Raw genomic sequence first — 16164 nt, 5'->3', positions numbered from 1 at the left:
AGTAAATATGAACAGGTATCAAAGGGCATCCAGCAGTTTCAGTCAGATCCCCACCACTGTGCCTGTCAATAGCTGGCACAGTAACAGCAGCACAATCGGTCTTAGAAACTCTGCTTGATTTTATTTGGGCACAGCATCAAGCCTAGCTGTGAATTTTGTTCTACAGCTTTTTTGGTCTTTATATATATATATATATATATATATATATATATATATATATATCGATTCTTTAATCTAAGATCCTAAAGAGATGTGTTGTACAGGAAAGTGTGCGCGGTTAGTAGGTTTGATCCTGTTGCCCTCAGCGTTCGCATGCATGTTAGCCAACGTGCTGCTGTTCTTCCCCAATGGTGAGCGTCTGGAGACCAGTCAGATTTCGACGCAGGTCTGGCTCATGGGAGGACTGCTCGGTGGAGGACTGTTTGTGAGTAATGGTTCACTCTCAGTCTCTTTTTCTCTCTTTGTTCTTCCTCTTTTTCACCACTGTCTTACTCTTTCTCAGTTGCTGCATTCGAAACAAATATATTGTTAACTTACTTCAACACCAAAATCAAATAGAAATACACTTTTAAAAAGGTTCCTAAATGGTTCTAGACTCGGATGTGTCCTAGGAATACCCTTTAACTGGTATAGAAGCTTTACATTGTGTGGAGGTTTCTCATAGTTTAAAAAATGGTTCTTCATACTCATACATCTCATTAATGAGAAGAATTTTTTAAAAAACATCAACTGAACTATCCATCTGTAAAAGTTCTTTAGGCAACTAAAAATGATTCTACTATGATTCTCTCTTCTGCTCTTTAATTACTGTTATACTTCTCTCTCTCTCTCTCTATATATATATATATATACATGTATATATATATATATATATATATATATATATATATATATATATATATATATATAAACGTTGTAGCAAACGCTCACATAAATGGTAACTTTACTAGAAAAAGAAAAAACATCCTTAACTTGAATGGAAGTTAAAGGAACAATTTTTTTTCCAGCTTTGGAGCATTTCTGTTGCTCCACTCATCATGAAATCTTAACATGTTGTAAAGGGCAGCTGGTATTTTCAAATAAAAAAACATTTAAAACAACAAAAATGGAGATAAAGGTTTTGTTCTGACAGCAATGATATACAGTATTGCTCAGTAATCTCCATAATAAACCTAAACATAAAAATTTACTAAGGAAACCCATTTTTGTTTGCTTACAAATGTGAGAAACCTTCACTGAGTTTGCGTAAGATATAAACCTCAAATAACTTAACAAAGTAAGAAGCAAAAATTATTGTTCTAACAACTTGCATTGTATTGCACTTATGCTCTGTCTTAATTATGTATCCTCCTTCTAGGTATCAGCACTGGCTTTTGTTTCTGACAGGTTCTTAACTCAAGGGTAGTTTGGGGTCTAACCTGTCTGTACAACCTAGGATACATTCTCTGAGTGGACAACAAAGCACTTTTTCAAGCTGCTCTGGATAAGAGCATCTGCTGAATGCTTTAAATCCAAATGTAAACTTACTATTTTAATAGTTCAATGAACTCAGAATTTTAAGGTAGCCAGGTTATCAGTTTGGTTTTTTTAAGTTAAAACAACACATCTTTTCTACAGTGCATCTTTGTACAAACATATATGAATGTGTCTGGGCTGGCTGGCTGCTATCCCTGCGTCACACTGAGCTACAATGGTCTGTTATCACCCTACCCATAAGGCTAAAGTGCCCTTGCACTTTGGAGTAAAAACCCTGAAAAAAGAGGTAATCTGACAAATATAGAATAAGATTAGATAAGGTATATAATGTATCAACCCACTACACAGCACAGACATCATCACATGGTATTGCATAAACTGATATTATTAAACACTGTGTCATAAATGATGTTGTAAAAGTCTTTTATTGTGCTTGTGTTCAGTGATCATTTATTGTCCATCAGATGCTGTGTCCAAGCTGTTCCGCTATCAGAGCCGGGGGCAAGGGTTGCTGCGGGAAAGGTTGCTGTGGGAACCGCTGCCGTGTGAGTGAACATGTTCTAGCAGAGAAAAATACAAAGAAAACTTGAACTCAGCATAGAAATGAACAAAAGAAACCTACAACTGTAGCTGTGAAGGAGTGTAGAGAAAGTGGACTGATGTTTGAATTGTTGAATTGTGGAATGTTGCACAAATCAATACATGTTGTAAATGAGTAATAGAGTTCACACAAAGCATGCACCCATAGGTGCTTTTTTTCTGATTTCACATGAAATACAGCTTTCATTTGAAAAATGAAAGAGCTGAAAGAAATGTTAGTTGCTGAGAATACTGGTAGGCTATTTATAGTCATATACGAAACTTCGAACACCCCTGTGCTACGTTTTGTTGATGTTCTAAGTAAAAATAAGTTAACATATCCTCTCTAGGACATTTTTGTGCGAGTTGTGTTATGTCCTGTGTTTAAAATATTGAAAAAAATGTAAAATAAAAATGTGCCATAACTTTTGCACAGGCCACATTTTGTTTATTTTTTTTCTCCCAATATGAGAAATTCATCAAATAAAAAGTAATTGTGCACTAAAATGTGCAGAAATGAGTTCTCTGTAGAGAGACTTATTTTCACTTAGAAAATCAACAAAGCATGTAATGACCAGGGGTGCCCAAACTTCGGCATATGACTGTAGCTGTACTAATACATAGTTCATTGTAATGATAATCTTACAAGTGTGTGTGTGTGTGTGTGTGTGTGTGTGTGTCTGCAGATGCTGAATTCTGTGTTCTCCTCTGCGTTTGGTCTGATTGGGGCGATATACGGCACCAGCGTCGCATCTGCAGGACTGGCTATTGGACCAAAATGCAGAGTGTCCGGTGAGACCTGGGAGTACCCCTTTAAGGATGCACCCCAAGGGTAACTGAGCCTTAAACTAAAGTCAAACAAAAACAGTTAATTATATGTTTCAGGTTAGCATTAATATATTTGGTTGAATTCCCAACTGATGCTAATTCCATCAAGAACTTCTACAGCAATTTGCTGCCTAGAAAATCATAATGTCTAGCATTACATACAAACAGCAGGTGCTTATCAGATAAATGTACTTTTTACTGTAGCCACTAGATGGATCTGTAGCAGTGGATCTCATCAATGTTGTTGTGGTTTAATGCAGATGCATTTCTCTGTACATGAGGAGTTTCAGTCCAAAATATGGTTTATTTACCTGTAATAATTTAGGATATAAATATATCTATTGGATGTACAACACACTTCATCAAAAACACATTTATTTCTCTTATAAACATGGTATTGTTTATAATAGCATACTCTCAGCAACATACATCTTGGGGAAAAAGGAGAACATTTATGGCATTTTGAAGCTAAATCCTTCATATCTTTTCCTGAATTTTGTAGCCCAATCAGGCTGATTTGAGCACTATTATATCAGGTTGTAAAGTCTTTGTAGACAGGACATTTAGAGCACATGTTCAATTATTTTGCTCTAAACCTACCTAAATATTTACCCTGAAGATAATTTAAATATGTAATTTTTTTACGATCTTTTTTCTGAGTAGACATGTTATATTGGTGTATAGAGGCTGAGTTGGTTGACATTGAGCACATTGGCTCTATTTTCTCTATTTTGTCTCTGATTTTACATCTTCAAGGTGGACCAACAAGGTAGATGTATCTAATAGAGAGGACAGTGACTGGACACAATGTTTAAAATCTCCAGTAACACTGCTGTGTTTGGTCCACTTGATCTGTGGTGGTCCTGTGGGGGTTCTCACCATTGAAGAATAGGGTAAATTGGACTAACAAAGTGTGCAGAAAAACAGATGGACTACAGTCTGTAATCGTAGAACTATAATGTGCACGTGTTAAGTGGAGCTGATAAAATGGACAATTAGTGTAGGTGTACTTAATGAAGTGGCCAGTCAGTGAATATACAGTCTTGTGCAAAAGTTCTATATGCAGTCAAGAATATTGTTTAAAACTAATGTCTTGGCAGTAAGCATGTTTGATGTAATGTTAGAATACAAGGTGGACTAACAAGGTAGGGGTGCCTAATAGGGTGGACAGTGAGTGAACACTGTTTAAAATCTCCAGTAATACTGCTTTGTCTGATCCACTCATTACTGTGGGGGTCCTGTGGGGGTCCTGACCATTGCATAGTTTGCGACAGGGGTCTCCAGTAACACTGCTGTGTCATATCCACTCGCTCTGTGGTGGTTCTGTGGGGATCCTGACCATTACATAATTTGTTAGGCCCCTTTTACACTGTACTTAATAATAATAGAGTGGCTGGTTGGTGTATATATAGTCCTGTACAAAAGTTCTTTATGCAGCCAAGAATATTGTTTAAAACTAATGTCTTGGCAGTAAGCATATAGCTTTATAGAAAAATAGCTTTACATTTAATTTTTTCAGATGGCTAAGACTCTTGCACAGTACTGTATTTCTCTCTCTCATCCTCTACAGAAACAGCAGTTACTTGGTGGATAAATCTTTGTGGTCTGTCTGCGTGTTCCCGGAGAATGCAGTTCTTTGGCACATCGTTCTTTTTTCCATAATCTTGGGGCTGGGCATGGTGCAGGTGGTGCTCCTCGCCATCCAGGTCATCAATGGTTGCCTGGGCTGCTTCTGTGGGGACTGCAGAAACAGCAAAGAGGTAAACATTATAGCAGTGCTTTTATAATGTTCCATATTGGTCTACCAGGAAGATGTGACTGGGTGCATGAATTCATTTATTAGTGATAAATTTAGGGCAATTTGACATGTGACACCAAATCAAAATGGCCAAAGAATCAATAGAGGGTTAAAGATTAAACTTTTATAGTTATACATACAGTGACAGGGAAGGCATTTAAACATGCGGGCTCTACACTTATGTACTTCAGTTCTGTGAGTGCACTTTCTGCCATTGGCTGACTTTTTAAAGTGTAAATATGGAAAAAAGATAATTTAGGCTCATTTAGGGCTGGACATACATTAAGTATTGCAGTTGCAGTGCTTAATGTGTGTCCAGTAATTGCAGTAACGATGGTAAATAAGCATTATGAAGTATTTTAGTCTAGGCCTAAGCTTCATCTGGGGCTTAAAACTTCATATTACTATGATAGTGGGTTGTTTTTGTTTGTTTTTTTGTGTTTCTTGAAAAAGTATAACAAAAATGAAAGCCTGATCTATTTAACCAAGTACAAGGTATTGCTTTTTATAGGTCTTAGTTACACTAATAAGGACAGTAGGGGCTTGTATGCCAAATTATTAATAATTAACATATTTCTTACTATTTTTCAGGATGATGGAGGATTGTGAAAAGAAGATTTTATGGCTGATGAGTTATGACGCCATTCATATGCCAGACTCCTTTTTTACATACATGTATGCACTATACTTATGCTGTAAGTACATGTATGGACACCAGCTTCCATATTTACAACTTGAAGATATGCTAATTCAGCACCAGTAAATAGATAAATATCCATTCTGAAATAGGATTTTGTAAATTTATATTTCAAAATTATAGCTGTATTGTGCTTCAGATTTACCAAAAGATCAATTTTTATACATTTAATGACAAGTAGTCCCAAAGCACTCTAGCAATGTGGAAATCAGAGTTTTTTTTTCAGTGTGTGTTCCTTTGAATCCCTCTGAACTTCTGACATTGTATGATTACATAAGCATCTATCGTCAAAGGCAACTTGTACTACACTATTTATGTTGCTGTTATCATTAATTATTAAAGTGAATACATCAGAAAGAGTTATGAATTATTGACTGAAAGTGAATCATTCCTATACTTGGATTTCCCAGGCTGGGTAAGAAAAACAGCCCAAGAAGTTCCATTACAATAGGATTCTATTTGATACCAGGGCTTCATCATTATTAATCAACTAATACAGTGATTATGTTAATGATTAACTAAGTAATCAAAGTTTTACCAAATGGTCAAACAATAAAACTGACAAAGGGATTTTTATTTTCTAATTAACCACCCAAAACCACAATGCCTTCTGAGTTTTATATGCAATAATGATGACAGTAAAATAGTGGAAAATCAAAAAAAAAGTTCTTGACAAACTGTTCTTTGGGCCCTGTTCTGCCTTACAACACCCTGCATGTACCTCTCCAACATGAATGGATCAAAAACATGACAGTTTAGGCTGAAATCCTCTCAAAACGATCAGAAAACAATGTATAGGGCATCATGCAGCAGATTCATAAGCAATTCACGTTATAAAATATAAAAAGCTCCATCACACAAAGTTGTTACATGAAATGCTTATGAATATGCTGCATGATGCCCTATACATTGTCTTCTACCCTATACATGATGCCCTATAGATGTCTGAATTACCTCTCATTTCATATCAAACCACTCTAAAAGATTTTGTTTACATTTTAGACATTGTATTATACAGAAATAATGGAATATTTGCGGAATTCTCCTTTACTGAAAAATACTTTATGAAATAAATGATAAACAAGTAAACATTTAAAATGCTTCATTAAAAATAGAAAAACACTGTAAATGAGTTGGTGAGGCTACTTCAGCTTCAGTTGTCAGTTCTTACCTAGAAACCAGTAGGAACATTCAAAATATGCTTTATCATCATGCAGGTGCTGATTCATTGATGTCAATTTTAAAATCACGTAATCCAGGCCTCAAAGTGAAATTAAACTGCTCTTTAAGTGTGTTATTTTCAAAATTCTATAATTGTGATACTACACTAATTTTGTTATCTGCAGATTGAAACTATGAGGACATTTCGAGCAGCAGGAATGTTCTTAATAATTGCGCTGAGTACTGGAACTAAGTGGACACAACAGCCTCATGCTTGTTATTTACTGGAATGCCTTTGCAGTGCTTTCACTCTTTCAGCTCCACACCAGTATGAACTGGAATTTGTTTGAAAGAAGGGTCAAAGGCCAGGCACTCTTGTTGTGGAAGTGACATCTGCATCTGTACAAACAACCTGGAGGCCAGTACTAATGTAATTTTGTAAAACACATAATTTTACACTGAACTGGGATAAATCAGTGAATATTCTCATGTTTTCAACCTAATCTCTATTTGCTATGTCTGTTTTGCCTAATTTATTAAGAAAGAGCAGAAAAGCTGTGAACTTAAAACACTTCAGTACCTGCCCAGTGGCTCCTATTAAACCTGCGTGTCATGTTGACTGATTTTCTGTTCTTTTAGAGGTTACAGGGAAAGTACAGGGAAATGTATCAAAATTATTGTGTATTGTCAACTGTATGCTACAGATGTTGCAGATTAAACAGAAAAATGGCAGAATATTCCTTTAAGATTTGAGTAGGTGATGCTATTCTTAGATAAAATGAAATGTTGACCTGTACTCAGCACTAAGGGCAGAGCCTGTAATCATAAGGTATCTCACAGAGCTGTACCTGAATCAGTTAGGCTTTTCAACACTCAGTACCTCACAGCAGAAGAAACCCTGGTCCTAGATCAGTGATTCCACTCTGAGGATGCTTCTGCAGATCATGAGCTCAGGTTAAGCATATAATCTTTGTTGCCACAGCACCAGTGAACTGTAATTGTTACCTAACCTGAAGATAAACACCCTATTACTGCCTGACTGTGCCCAGCACTACAGAACCCTGCCAACTCAAGCTGAAGTAGCCTCACCAACTGATAAATGCACACATACCTTGCATGTTTTAGCCATATGTGGTCAGGAGGACGTCTTGTTTGTCATATGAGTTGAATGAATGTGGTCTTGTTTCAGATCAGGTGCAGACCCCTATTTAACTAAGGGACCAGCTGGATCAGCATAGCAGAAAAGGTTGAACACTTTGGTAGCACCGGTTTGGTGCTTTATCATTTGAAATATTCAGGCATACATTTCTTTAACCCCGTAAATGGCCACGGCCCACCGGCAGGCCCAAAGTCTTATTATCCACTTCTATAAACTAAAAATAGCTCAGCCAGTCTGCACTGAAGTACCTGCAGTTGCTGAATAATAAGCCTTAGAATATAATAAAGCTGGGATTTTAAGGAGTTAATTTGCTTTATTTTGTTGCTGCCATAAGAAAAACAACTTTTTAATTTTGTTAATGGGTCATTCTCTGAACAGCGTGGATTTTAATGGAAAAAAAATGAAATTCCTAAAACAAAATATCTTATGGTATTTCTCAGCATCATCTGTTAACACTTTTATTGAAAACAGAGCTTAATGTGTAATGTGTAATGCATTTTTAAAAACATGTTATTTTAAAAACCATGCAAAAGTTTGAATTCCTTTAGTCAAAGTACATATTTGGTTGGTTTTCTGAAAGTGAAAATACATGAACACATAGAATCTACAGAGAATAAACTTAAATTTATTTATTTACTTAGTTTAATATGTTGAAAAGAAAACCCTAAAATATAAAATGCACCATAACTTTTGCACAGGCTGCATTTTTTGTTTGTCTTTTTTCCCCAGTATGTTAAATTAATCAAATAAACAGTAATTGTGCATTAAATGTGCAGAAATTGGAGAACATTTGTACATATATTCATTTAGGAAATCAAAAAAACATAATTTGACCAGGGATGCCTAAACTTTTGCATATGACTGTGTGTCACTGGTGTTAACGCACAAGTTGTTTTTTTTAATGAATGGTCTGTTTTTCACATTTTTCATATGAATACATTGACAGATATATAGCGTTTGATTCGCTTTCATAGCTTGATTAAAAGCCATGTGACAAAAATATGACATTTAACTGCTCTGACAGGGCATCTTTAGGATCCTTGTGTCTCATTATTTCATTAAAATGATGTAGGAAGAGCATAAAAACTGATTAATATAGATTTGAAAAAGATATCAGACCAAGAATGTTTGACTGACATACCTTTCACACGCATCATATCTGGATTTTTTGGAACACAAAACCTTTTAGCTAAACAGGAATCTTAAAGACTAAATCATGTGAGTAATGAATTACGTGTTATTAAGAATTATCTGAATATAGACAAAAATGTAAGGCATGTTTACTATTTAAAGGATTTTTTCAACCCAAGCTTCAACTCCTGGAAACACCCTACCCAAACTGCCCATACTATTTCATAATGCCAGCAGCCCTTAATACTGTGAGAACATGAACGAATAGAAATGAAAAATGACTTAAAAAGTTTGTTACATTAAAGTTAAGAACATTTTTCATGTCTATAAAGTTATCATTTCAAGGTTTTCTTTTGACATAGACAATTTGTTTGTTTGGCAGTGTCAACACATACTAATAATTATTCTAAGATACAAATGTGCCAGATTTTGCTGAATGTCTACTCTTCATCTGATGTCCCTGGGCAAGTTAATGCTCCAAAATATGAACAATATGCAGAAACGAGTGCAGAAAACAAGCCAAAGCAAGAAGTGAAAAGGGGCTTGAAGAAACCCTGAAGCGGGAAGAAAGAGAATGACACCAAAAGACATTCTATGCTTCTTGTCATTCAGATCACACAGCTAAGGACGAGGGGAACGAGAGGGGTGAAAGACAGTGTAGACAAAAGAGCTGAAGGGCTGAGCTAGAGAAAAACATTAAAAAAAAAAAAGGCAGACGTGTTGGGTCAGATTGAGGAAAGGAACAGACCAGCAGCAGTGACAGTTGGTGTGTACTCAAACAGACTAATTCAGTCTGACCACTCTGCCAATTACGCAGCCTTTCAGGCCTCACAACCCACAGAGAGTGCAGGCGCAAAACATACACAAACCCCAACAATGCAGTCCGGAACAGAGGAGAACAGAGCAGAACTGGAGCAGACCAGTTAGAACACATGAATGAATCCGATGGACCGTATTGGCATGGTGCTTAGTAGCAGTGTGTACTGTCGTACTCCACTGTGATCTCAAAATGGCACGTAGAACCGCAGCTCTTAACCCAAACAAAACAAAACACACTGCTATTTCCAGAAAGGTACTTTTAAACATACTCCACACATATTTGTGCTGGCCTTATGCATGTGGATATACAAGCACTGTCATGTTTTGACTGGTGCAGGAATAAACCTTCCACACTGTAAACACATTTCTCCCAGAGTGACTTAATACCTCAGGAGAGACATCACATCACAGGTGCTAGATAGGATGGTATTCAACACGGACTTGCAGGGAGCTGCACATGTACTGACTGTGCAACACTGAGCCAAGCAACAGAGCTAATCTGACATCTTCGTCCATAGTAAGATGGAATATTTTGCAGCATGTGGTCAATATGTTAATAGAATGTAAAAAAAAATATATTGGAATATTCTTTAAAAATATTTCTTTTTTGAATGAAAGGGAGGGAACAAGTGAAGGAGGTGGCTGAGAGGGGGAAGAGAAGGACAAAGGAGGAGGAAGCAGGGGCGGGGGGTCCAAGAAAAGGAAGGGGGGCAATTTGGGGTAACATGACTGGAAAACTGGACTGAGGCGACTTGAGCTGGCCTGTGCCAGTAATAGCTTTGTATGTTCCAAAGCTCAGTACAGCCTGGGAACAAATACAGCTATAGGCTCTGGCGTGCATGAAGGAGTAAACACTTATTACACTGGTAATCTTAAAGGGCAATTCCATCTATTTGAAAAAAAAAACATCTGTGTAGTTCAGATGTAAATAAAGTTATTTAGAGTAGTTTGATGTGAAATCGTACATTCTAGAGTAACTTACAGATAGCTATTTTATTTATGATGCAAATTTATGCAAAAACAATGTTATTAATGCTAAAATAGTGGTAACTCTGAAAAGTGGTAAATTTGTGGCATATTTTTCCATATAATGCCATGCATGTTCCTCTCCACCATGAGTAGACTTTAAATGTGTTAAAAAAAAAAGTTTTTCGATGCAACTTAAAAATACACCATCGCAATGGACACAAATATGGTACAAATATGTTCCCTATCTAAAGATACTGAAGACCTAGAATTGAGGATACCATCTCACACACGAGGGGTACCACCCCAGTGACAGTTTAGTACCTTGTTTCTGAGAGTATACGTGTAATTCCTATCACTATCACTAAAAGCAATTTTGACTTAGTACATTTCTCAAGAACAACGCATTTCACTTCAAACCACTGAATCACTTAGTTTACATCTTAAGAATTTAATTGTGCAGGAATGTTGAAAATGGAATTCTCATTTAAATAAGAAGCATATGTGTCATTTTTCACCATCAAGCAAAGCCGACAGATAAATGCTTTCTGTACAACATAGTATACAACGTAGAAACATACATTTTGGGCTTTATTGATTTTTTTACATCCTATAAGTCTCTGACAAACACAAATACCTGTTGGTACCTTTATATCTATGTGCACTTGGATGTAAATGTACCAAAATGGTTCCTGCCTTGGTCATACTGTTCCAGGGAAAAACTTTGATTGAGTTGGAGAGATTAGATTAGTTATTGACACTTGCACATCTCATTTACAGACATTATTTTTTAAGGATCCATCAATTAAAAAGTTTGGTTCATTCAAAATGGGTTCTGTCATCACTCTCTTGGTTCTACAATCCTTGTTGGCATCTTTATTTTTAGAAAGTGTAGAAAAAAAACTTCATTTGTTCGAGAATCTTTACATAGCATGAATGTTCTTTAAACTTTAAATAGGTTCTTCACAGTAAAGTGTTCTTTAAAGCGTAATCCATTGAAAGGTTCCTCGGTTCAGTTCAAAGGTTCCAAAGTTCATTTTTTAACAGCACTGCTCCAAAAAACTCAGTGGAGGCTGCAACCAGACACATTTTGCTTGATTATAGCAAGGAGAAATGAACAAGGTTGATTAAGAAATAAAAGACATCAATCATTCCTTTGGTAATGAGATTTGTTTTTACGTATTGCATTCTGACTGTAATGATCTTAGATGGCTCAATCTCTGCAGGAGATCATTTTCCACATGACCGTGTATAATTTCCTGATTGCAGCCTCCTTCTGTCTGCCAACACTACTACTTATGTTTATGGAGTTGCTATTCTTATCCTTTGCTATCTGACTCCAGCGGCAGCCTTTTTCTAAATAACAGGAGGGCCAAAGATTCACCGGGGATGAGCTATTAAATGGCCTCTGATTGGTCAGTAACGGAACGTTAATTAAGTTACAGTTGCAGCTGCCAATAGGTGCTCATGGATCGGAAAGAGGTGTGTTCCATTAGGGAACCACATGTGTCATTCGCTGAAGGTGACTGTCAAAGATCACATATTCAATCATGGCACAAATACTTTCTTTTAAAAAGCATGGAGTGAAATTCTCAAAGATCGGGACAAATTAAGCTCTTTAGGTCATGCAATGTAACTACAAAACTCAGATGTTGTCTTCAGTGGAGGTTCTTAGCTAAGAGAAGTTTGTTTTAAGAGTAGCACACAGTGACAGGATTAGAACATACAGTGTAGTTAATGACCTCCGTGATAAATATAAATAGTGCCTTTTGTCATTGGTGAGGTGTATAAATTATAGTGCACTGCATCCAATGTTGAGGTTATCTCATCTGGTCAAGTTATAATGAATTGCCTTGAGAAAGGTCAAGCGTATTGCATAAGGAGAATTTCCATAATTGTCTAAAACTGCTTTTGAGTCACTTCTGTTTTCAGTATACAAGTGTTCTAGCAGCAGCTTTAAAGGAGAAATTTGCTGATTTTTCAAAATTCCTGCATAATTAAATCACTGATATTTCACAGTGTTCACTGAGTTCACAGTGGTTGTGACAGGAACCAGATGTCTGAAGAGTTTAATAACTCTAAAAGCTCCCTCACAGCTATTACATGAAATGCTCACAAATACATGGCCTATATAGTGCACTGCATATGTCATGAAACTATGGCCTCTACACACAAATAGTGCACTAAACGTTAGCTGGAGAGTCATACAGCTTATGGTTGAATATAAACTGCTTTCTATTGCACAATTTGAGTGTAGAAGGTGTTATTTTATGATCTGTGAAGTGCATTATTTGAAATTAAGTTAATATTTTACAGTAGTTTTGAGAGAAGGTTTTGGCTCAGAAAACCAAGAAGACATCTGTAGGTTCACTGTTTGTTTTGAATAGCAAATAAAATGGCTATATTTACATTGTAGACATGACCCCTGGTTCCCTGTGAAAAATCTAAGTCTTTAAGTTTTTCTACAATGAACCATTTCACATCAAACCACTCTGAATGACCTTGATTACATCTCAACAATTGAATTACACAGATGTTTAGAAGAATAGCTCAAATTCCCCTTTAACTGTCAGCAACCAATACTGACCCTTCTTTCCAAAAGTTTCTGTTTTACACTGATCGGAGATCAGTCCTTTCTCAGTACTGAAGCACTAAAGGGCAGCCACTAGTTGCTTTGTTGCTCTTTATCAAAGGCTCACAGTTCTTGGTTAATGATCCACTGCTCACTTATGTGTGTCACTGAGAGATAATGTCCCACTTCACGACTCCAAAACTGTCCTTCACCCACATCCACTTTCATGGCTGTCGAAATTAGAAAAAGGGAGAGGAGAGGGCAAAATAAAACAGATGCGTGGATGAAGGAGGGAGACCGAGAAGCCATAAAGGTGGGAGAGAGAGAGAATTACAGCTGAGGTGGACATTGCCAATAGCAGTGCAGAACAGCCAAGTGGAGAGAATTTTTACTGCTACTTTTTCAGAAATTTACAGCCCTAAGAGAGAATAAAGTGAGGTTTGTTCAGCTCAGACAGCAAATCTGACCATATTACAGTGCTACTGCATAACTTCTGATACTACACACACAGCCATGTGCTCATATAATGACCACACATATGAAGATATATACACAAAAATAAAAAATATGATCTTAATGAGGGATCTAAGACCAGCTTTTCTGTGGCCAAATTCTTACCAAAATTATTTGAAGTCATTACAGGCCAGGAATGAGTCCTAATTTGTTCTAAACACCACAGTGCCAAACAGCCAGTGCTTAAAAAGTGAACCCAAAGCAACAGCATAGTTGGCATCGATGGAGAACCTGGACTGCAACCCAGATTGTGCAGCAGATACTCTGGTGTGCATTCTAATCTGTTTCTTTGGAAATCAACTCTGTAAATTTCCACTGGAGAAAATCCAATGGCAAAATTCCTGAAAGATTGGCCCAGATAACAATGCGAATAAGGCATGGGCCCAGTTAGCAAACCCTTGGTGCACTCTTAAAAAAGGGGTTCTTCAAAGTCAATGGTTAAATTGTCACAGTCCGAGCAAAACCTCCCATCTCTAAAAAAGTAAAAACTTTTAATGTAAATGAATGTAACAAGATTTTAATCAAAGTCATTTTGGACCATTTCTATTTGTCCATTTGTCCATTTTGAGTTACAAAAACGGAAATGCAAAATTTTGTTCCAACAGCAATGATGTGTAGAACTTTGAACATTCAAAGACCCAGCTCTGTGCTTTGCATGATTAATTGGTCTTTCCTCGTGATGGAAAGCCTGTAGAAAGTTTTGAAAGAATCATAAAGGGTTCTGCTACTGTTGTAAACCATAGAACCTTTTCTGTGTAGAACCCTTTTTGCTAACAACATAATAAATGTATCTTATGCAAAACCAAACTTCAGTAGAAATGGGCTACACTGTTGTACTCTAAATAGGTACACACACACACACACACACACACACACACACACACTAACCGCAGGGGGAGCTGGAGCCTATTCTAAATAGGTAGATATATGTATTTTTGTTTTTGAGCAATTAATTTAAAACAAGCTGTCATTGCAGCTTAGTTCATATATGGGCTGTATGGACTGGAGAGTGAATGGTATGTTTTGAAAGGTTAATAGTGTTTACATACTACACCAAGGAACAGTGAGGAAAATTCAGGTTTCCATGATATGGAGCCTTTACATCATCTTCTGCCTTGTTTCACTTCTTAGCCTGTATGAGTAAACATAATGAAGGCATTGATAGTAATGAGGACTCTCTTACTCACAGGAAATGAATGAGACCCACTCACTGCTTATGCTGATGCTTCACCACCAGGTAGGTATTTTCAGGTAAAACTATTCTCTCTAGTCAGGCAGGGTAGTGGTGTTGCTGGTATACACATTTCTTGGAAATTCAAATAGATACATTTACTATAAAAAAAATTAGTATCAAATTCAGTTTCCGTTCAGGTGAAGACCCACCCTAGGGCTTCTAGCTAAGATAGAAAAAGTGTTTTTTTTTCTGAGTCACTCTCAGCTTACGTAGCACAGCAAGCCATGCAAGTCACTGAACCAGTTTAGAGATACAGGCTTTCATCAGGTCCCTAGAGTAATGCAGATTTAAACCCAAACTAGAGCACTGGAGACTATGACGGGGCTGGGCTTATAAGGTCAAAATCAGTATGGAGTGCCCAGTTAAGCTTATGAAAACAATTCGATCCAAAAACAGCAAAGAACATTGCAACCAACAACATTTCAACATTTAAAAATAAAGAAAATACAAGAAATACATCAGAAAATAAATATATAGAACAACAAATACACGACCACAAATACACAAAACAATAATTATACACAACAAATATTCATGACACTAAATAGACAGACTAAAATTTTGCCTACAACTGTACTTGATTCAAACGAATAAAAATATCAGGATTTTGTCCTTCTGTTTACTTACATTTGGCAATAGTAGTCTTGATGTAACATTTTTCCTTGATGCACACATATGAGTCAAGTACATTCAATACAGTTCTGTGTTCAGCGTGCAACAAATAAGGTGGAATGAAGATAAATATGTACTTCCTACAGCCGCTCGCAGTATGTCTGTATGAATAGCCAACTCACCACACATAGCCAGTAATGTCTATTTGATACCTCCATAATCCTACAGGGTTCAGAGGATTTCCCTGGACACAACAGTCACATCAATGGGGTTCTTTCTTTCTGTGTTTTCATTCACTGCTCCATGTGCTCCTCTTAGATATATGCAATATTTAAATATGCAATATTTTCATTTAATTTTTTGATGTTATTATTTTTAAAGTTATTAATACCAAACAATACAGCCTAGTAATTGCTGGTCTCCATGTAGATTTCATTTTAGAGTGCCTTAATTGTCTTTTTTGTTCTGTTTTATTTTTCTGCTTCTCTATTTGTTTTATTACGATTACATTTTTAGTTTATCTGTACCTTTGGGCAACGCGATACAGAAATCTGATATATGGCAATGTGTGGATTTCTAATGTATGACATAAATTAGCATATACCACAGCAGATTCCAC

At 36.5% G+C, this 16164-nt stretch overlaps 1 protein-coding gene across 1 annotated transcript; it reads left to right on the top strand.

Annotated features, from left to right (window-relative positions):
* Positions 1-20: 20 nt before the first annotated feature.
* tm4sf5 (transmembrane 4 L six family member 5) lies at positions 21-5745 on the top strand. The gene is made up of 5 exons (XM_036596903.1): positions 21-424; positions 1941-2021; positions 2742-2887; positions 4454-4643; positions 5273-5745. Exons 1-5 carry the CDS (start codon positions 251-253, stop codon positions 5288-5290), a joined length of 609 nt encoding a protein of 202 aa, XP_036452796.1. The 5' UTR covers positions 21-250; the 3' UTR covers positions 5291-5745.
* The last annotated feature ends 10419 nt before the right edge of the window (positions 5746-16164 follow it).

This window comes from Colossoma macropomum, unplaced genomic scaffold (genome assembly GCF_904425465.1).
Source record: "Colossoma macropomum unplaced genomic scaffold, Colossoma_macropomum, whole genome shotgun sequence".
Lineage (NCBI taxonomy): Eukaryota > Metazoa > Chordata > Actinopteri > Characiformes > Serrasalmidae > Colossoma > Colossoma macropomum.
The sequence above is the reverse complement of the archived record's forward strand: the minus strand, read 5'-3'. Positions and strand labels throughout refer to the sequence as shown.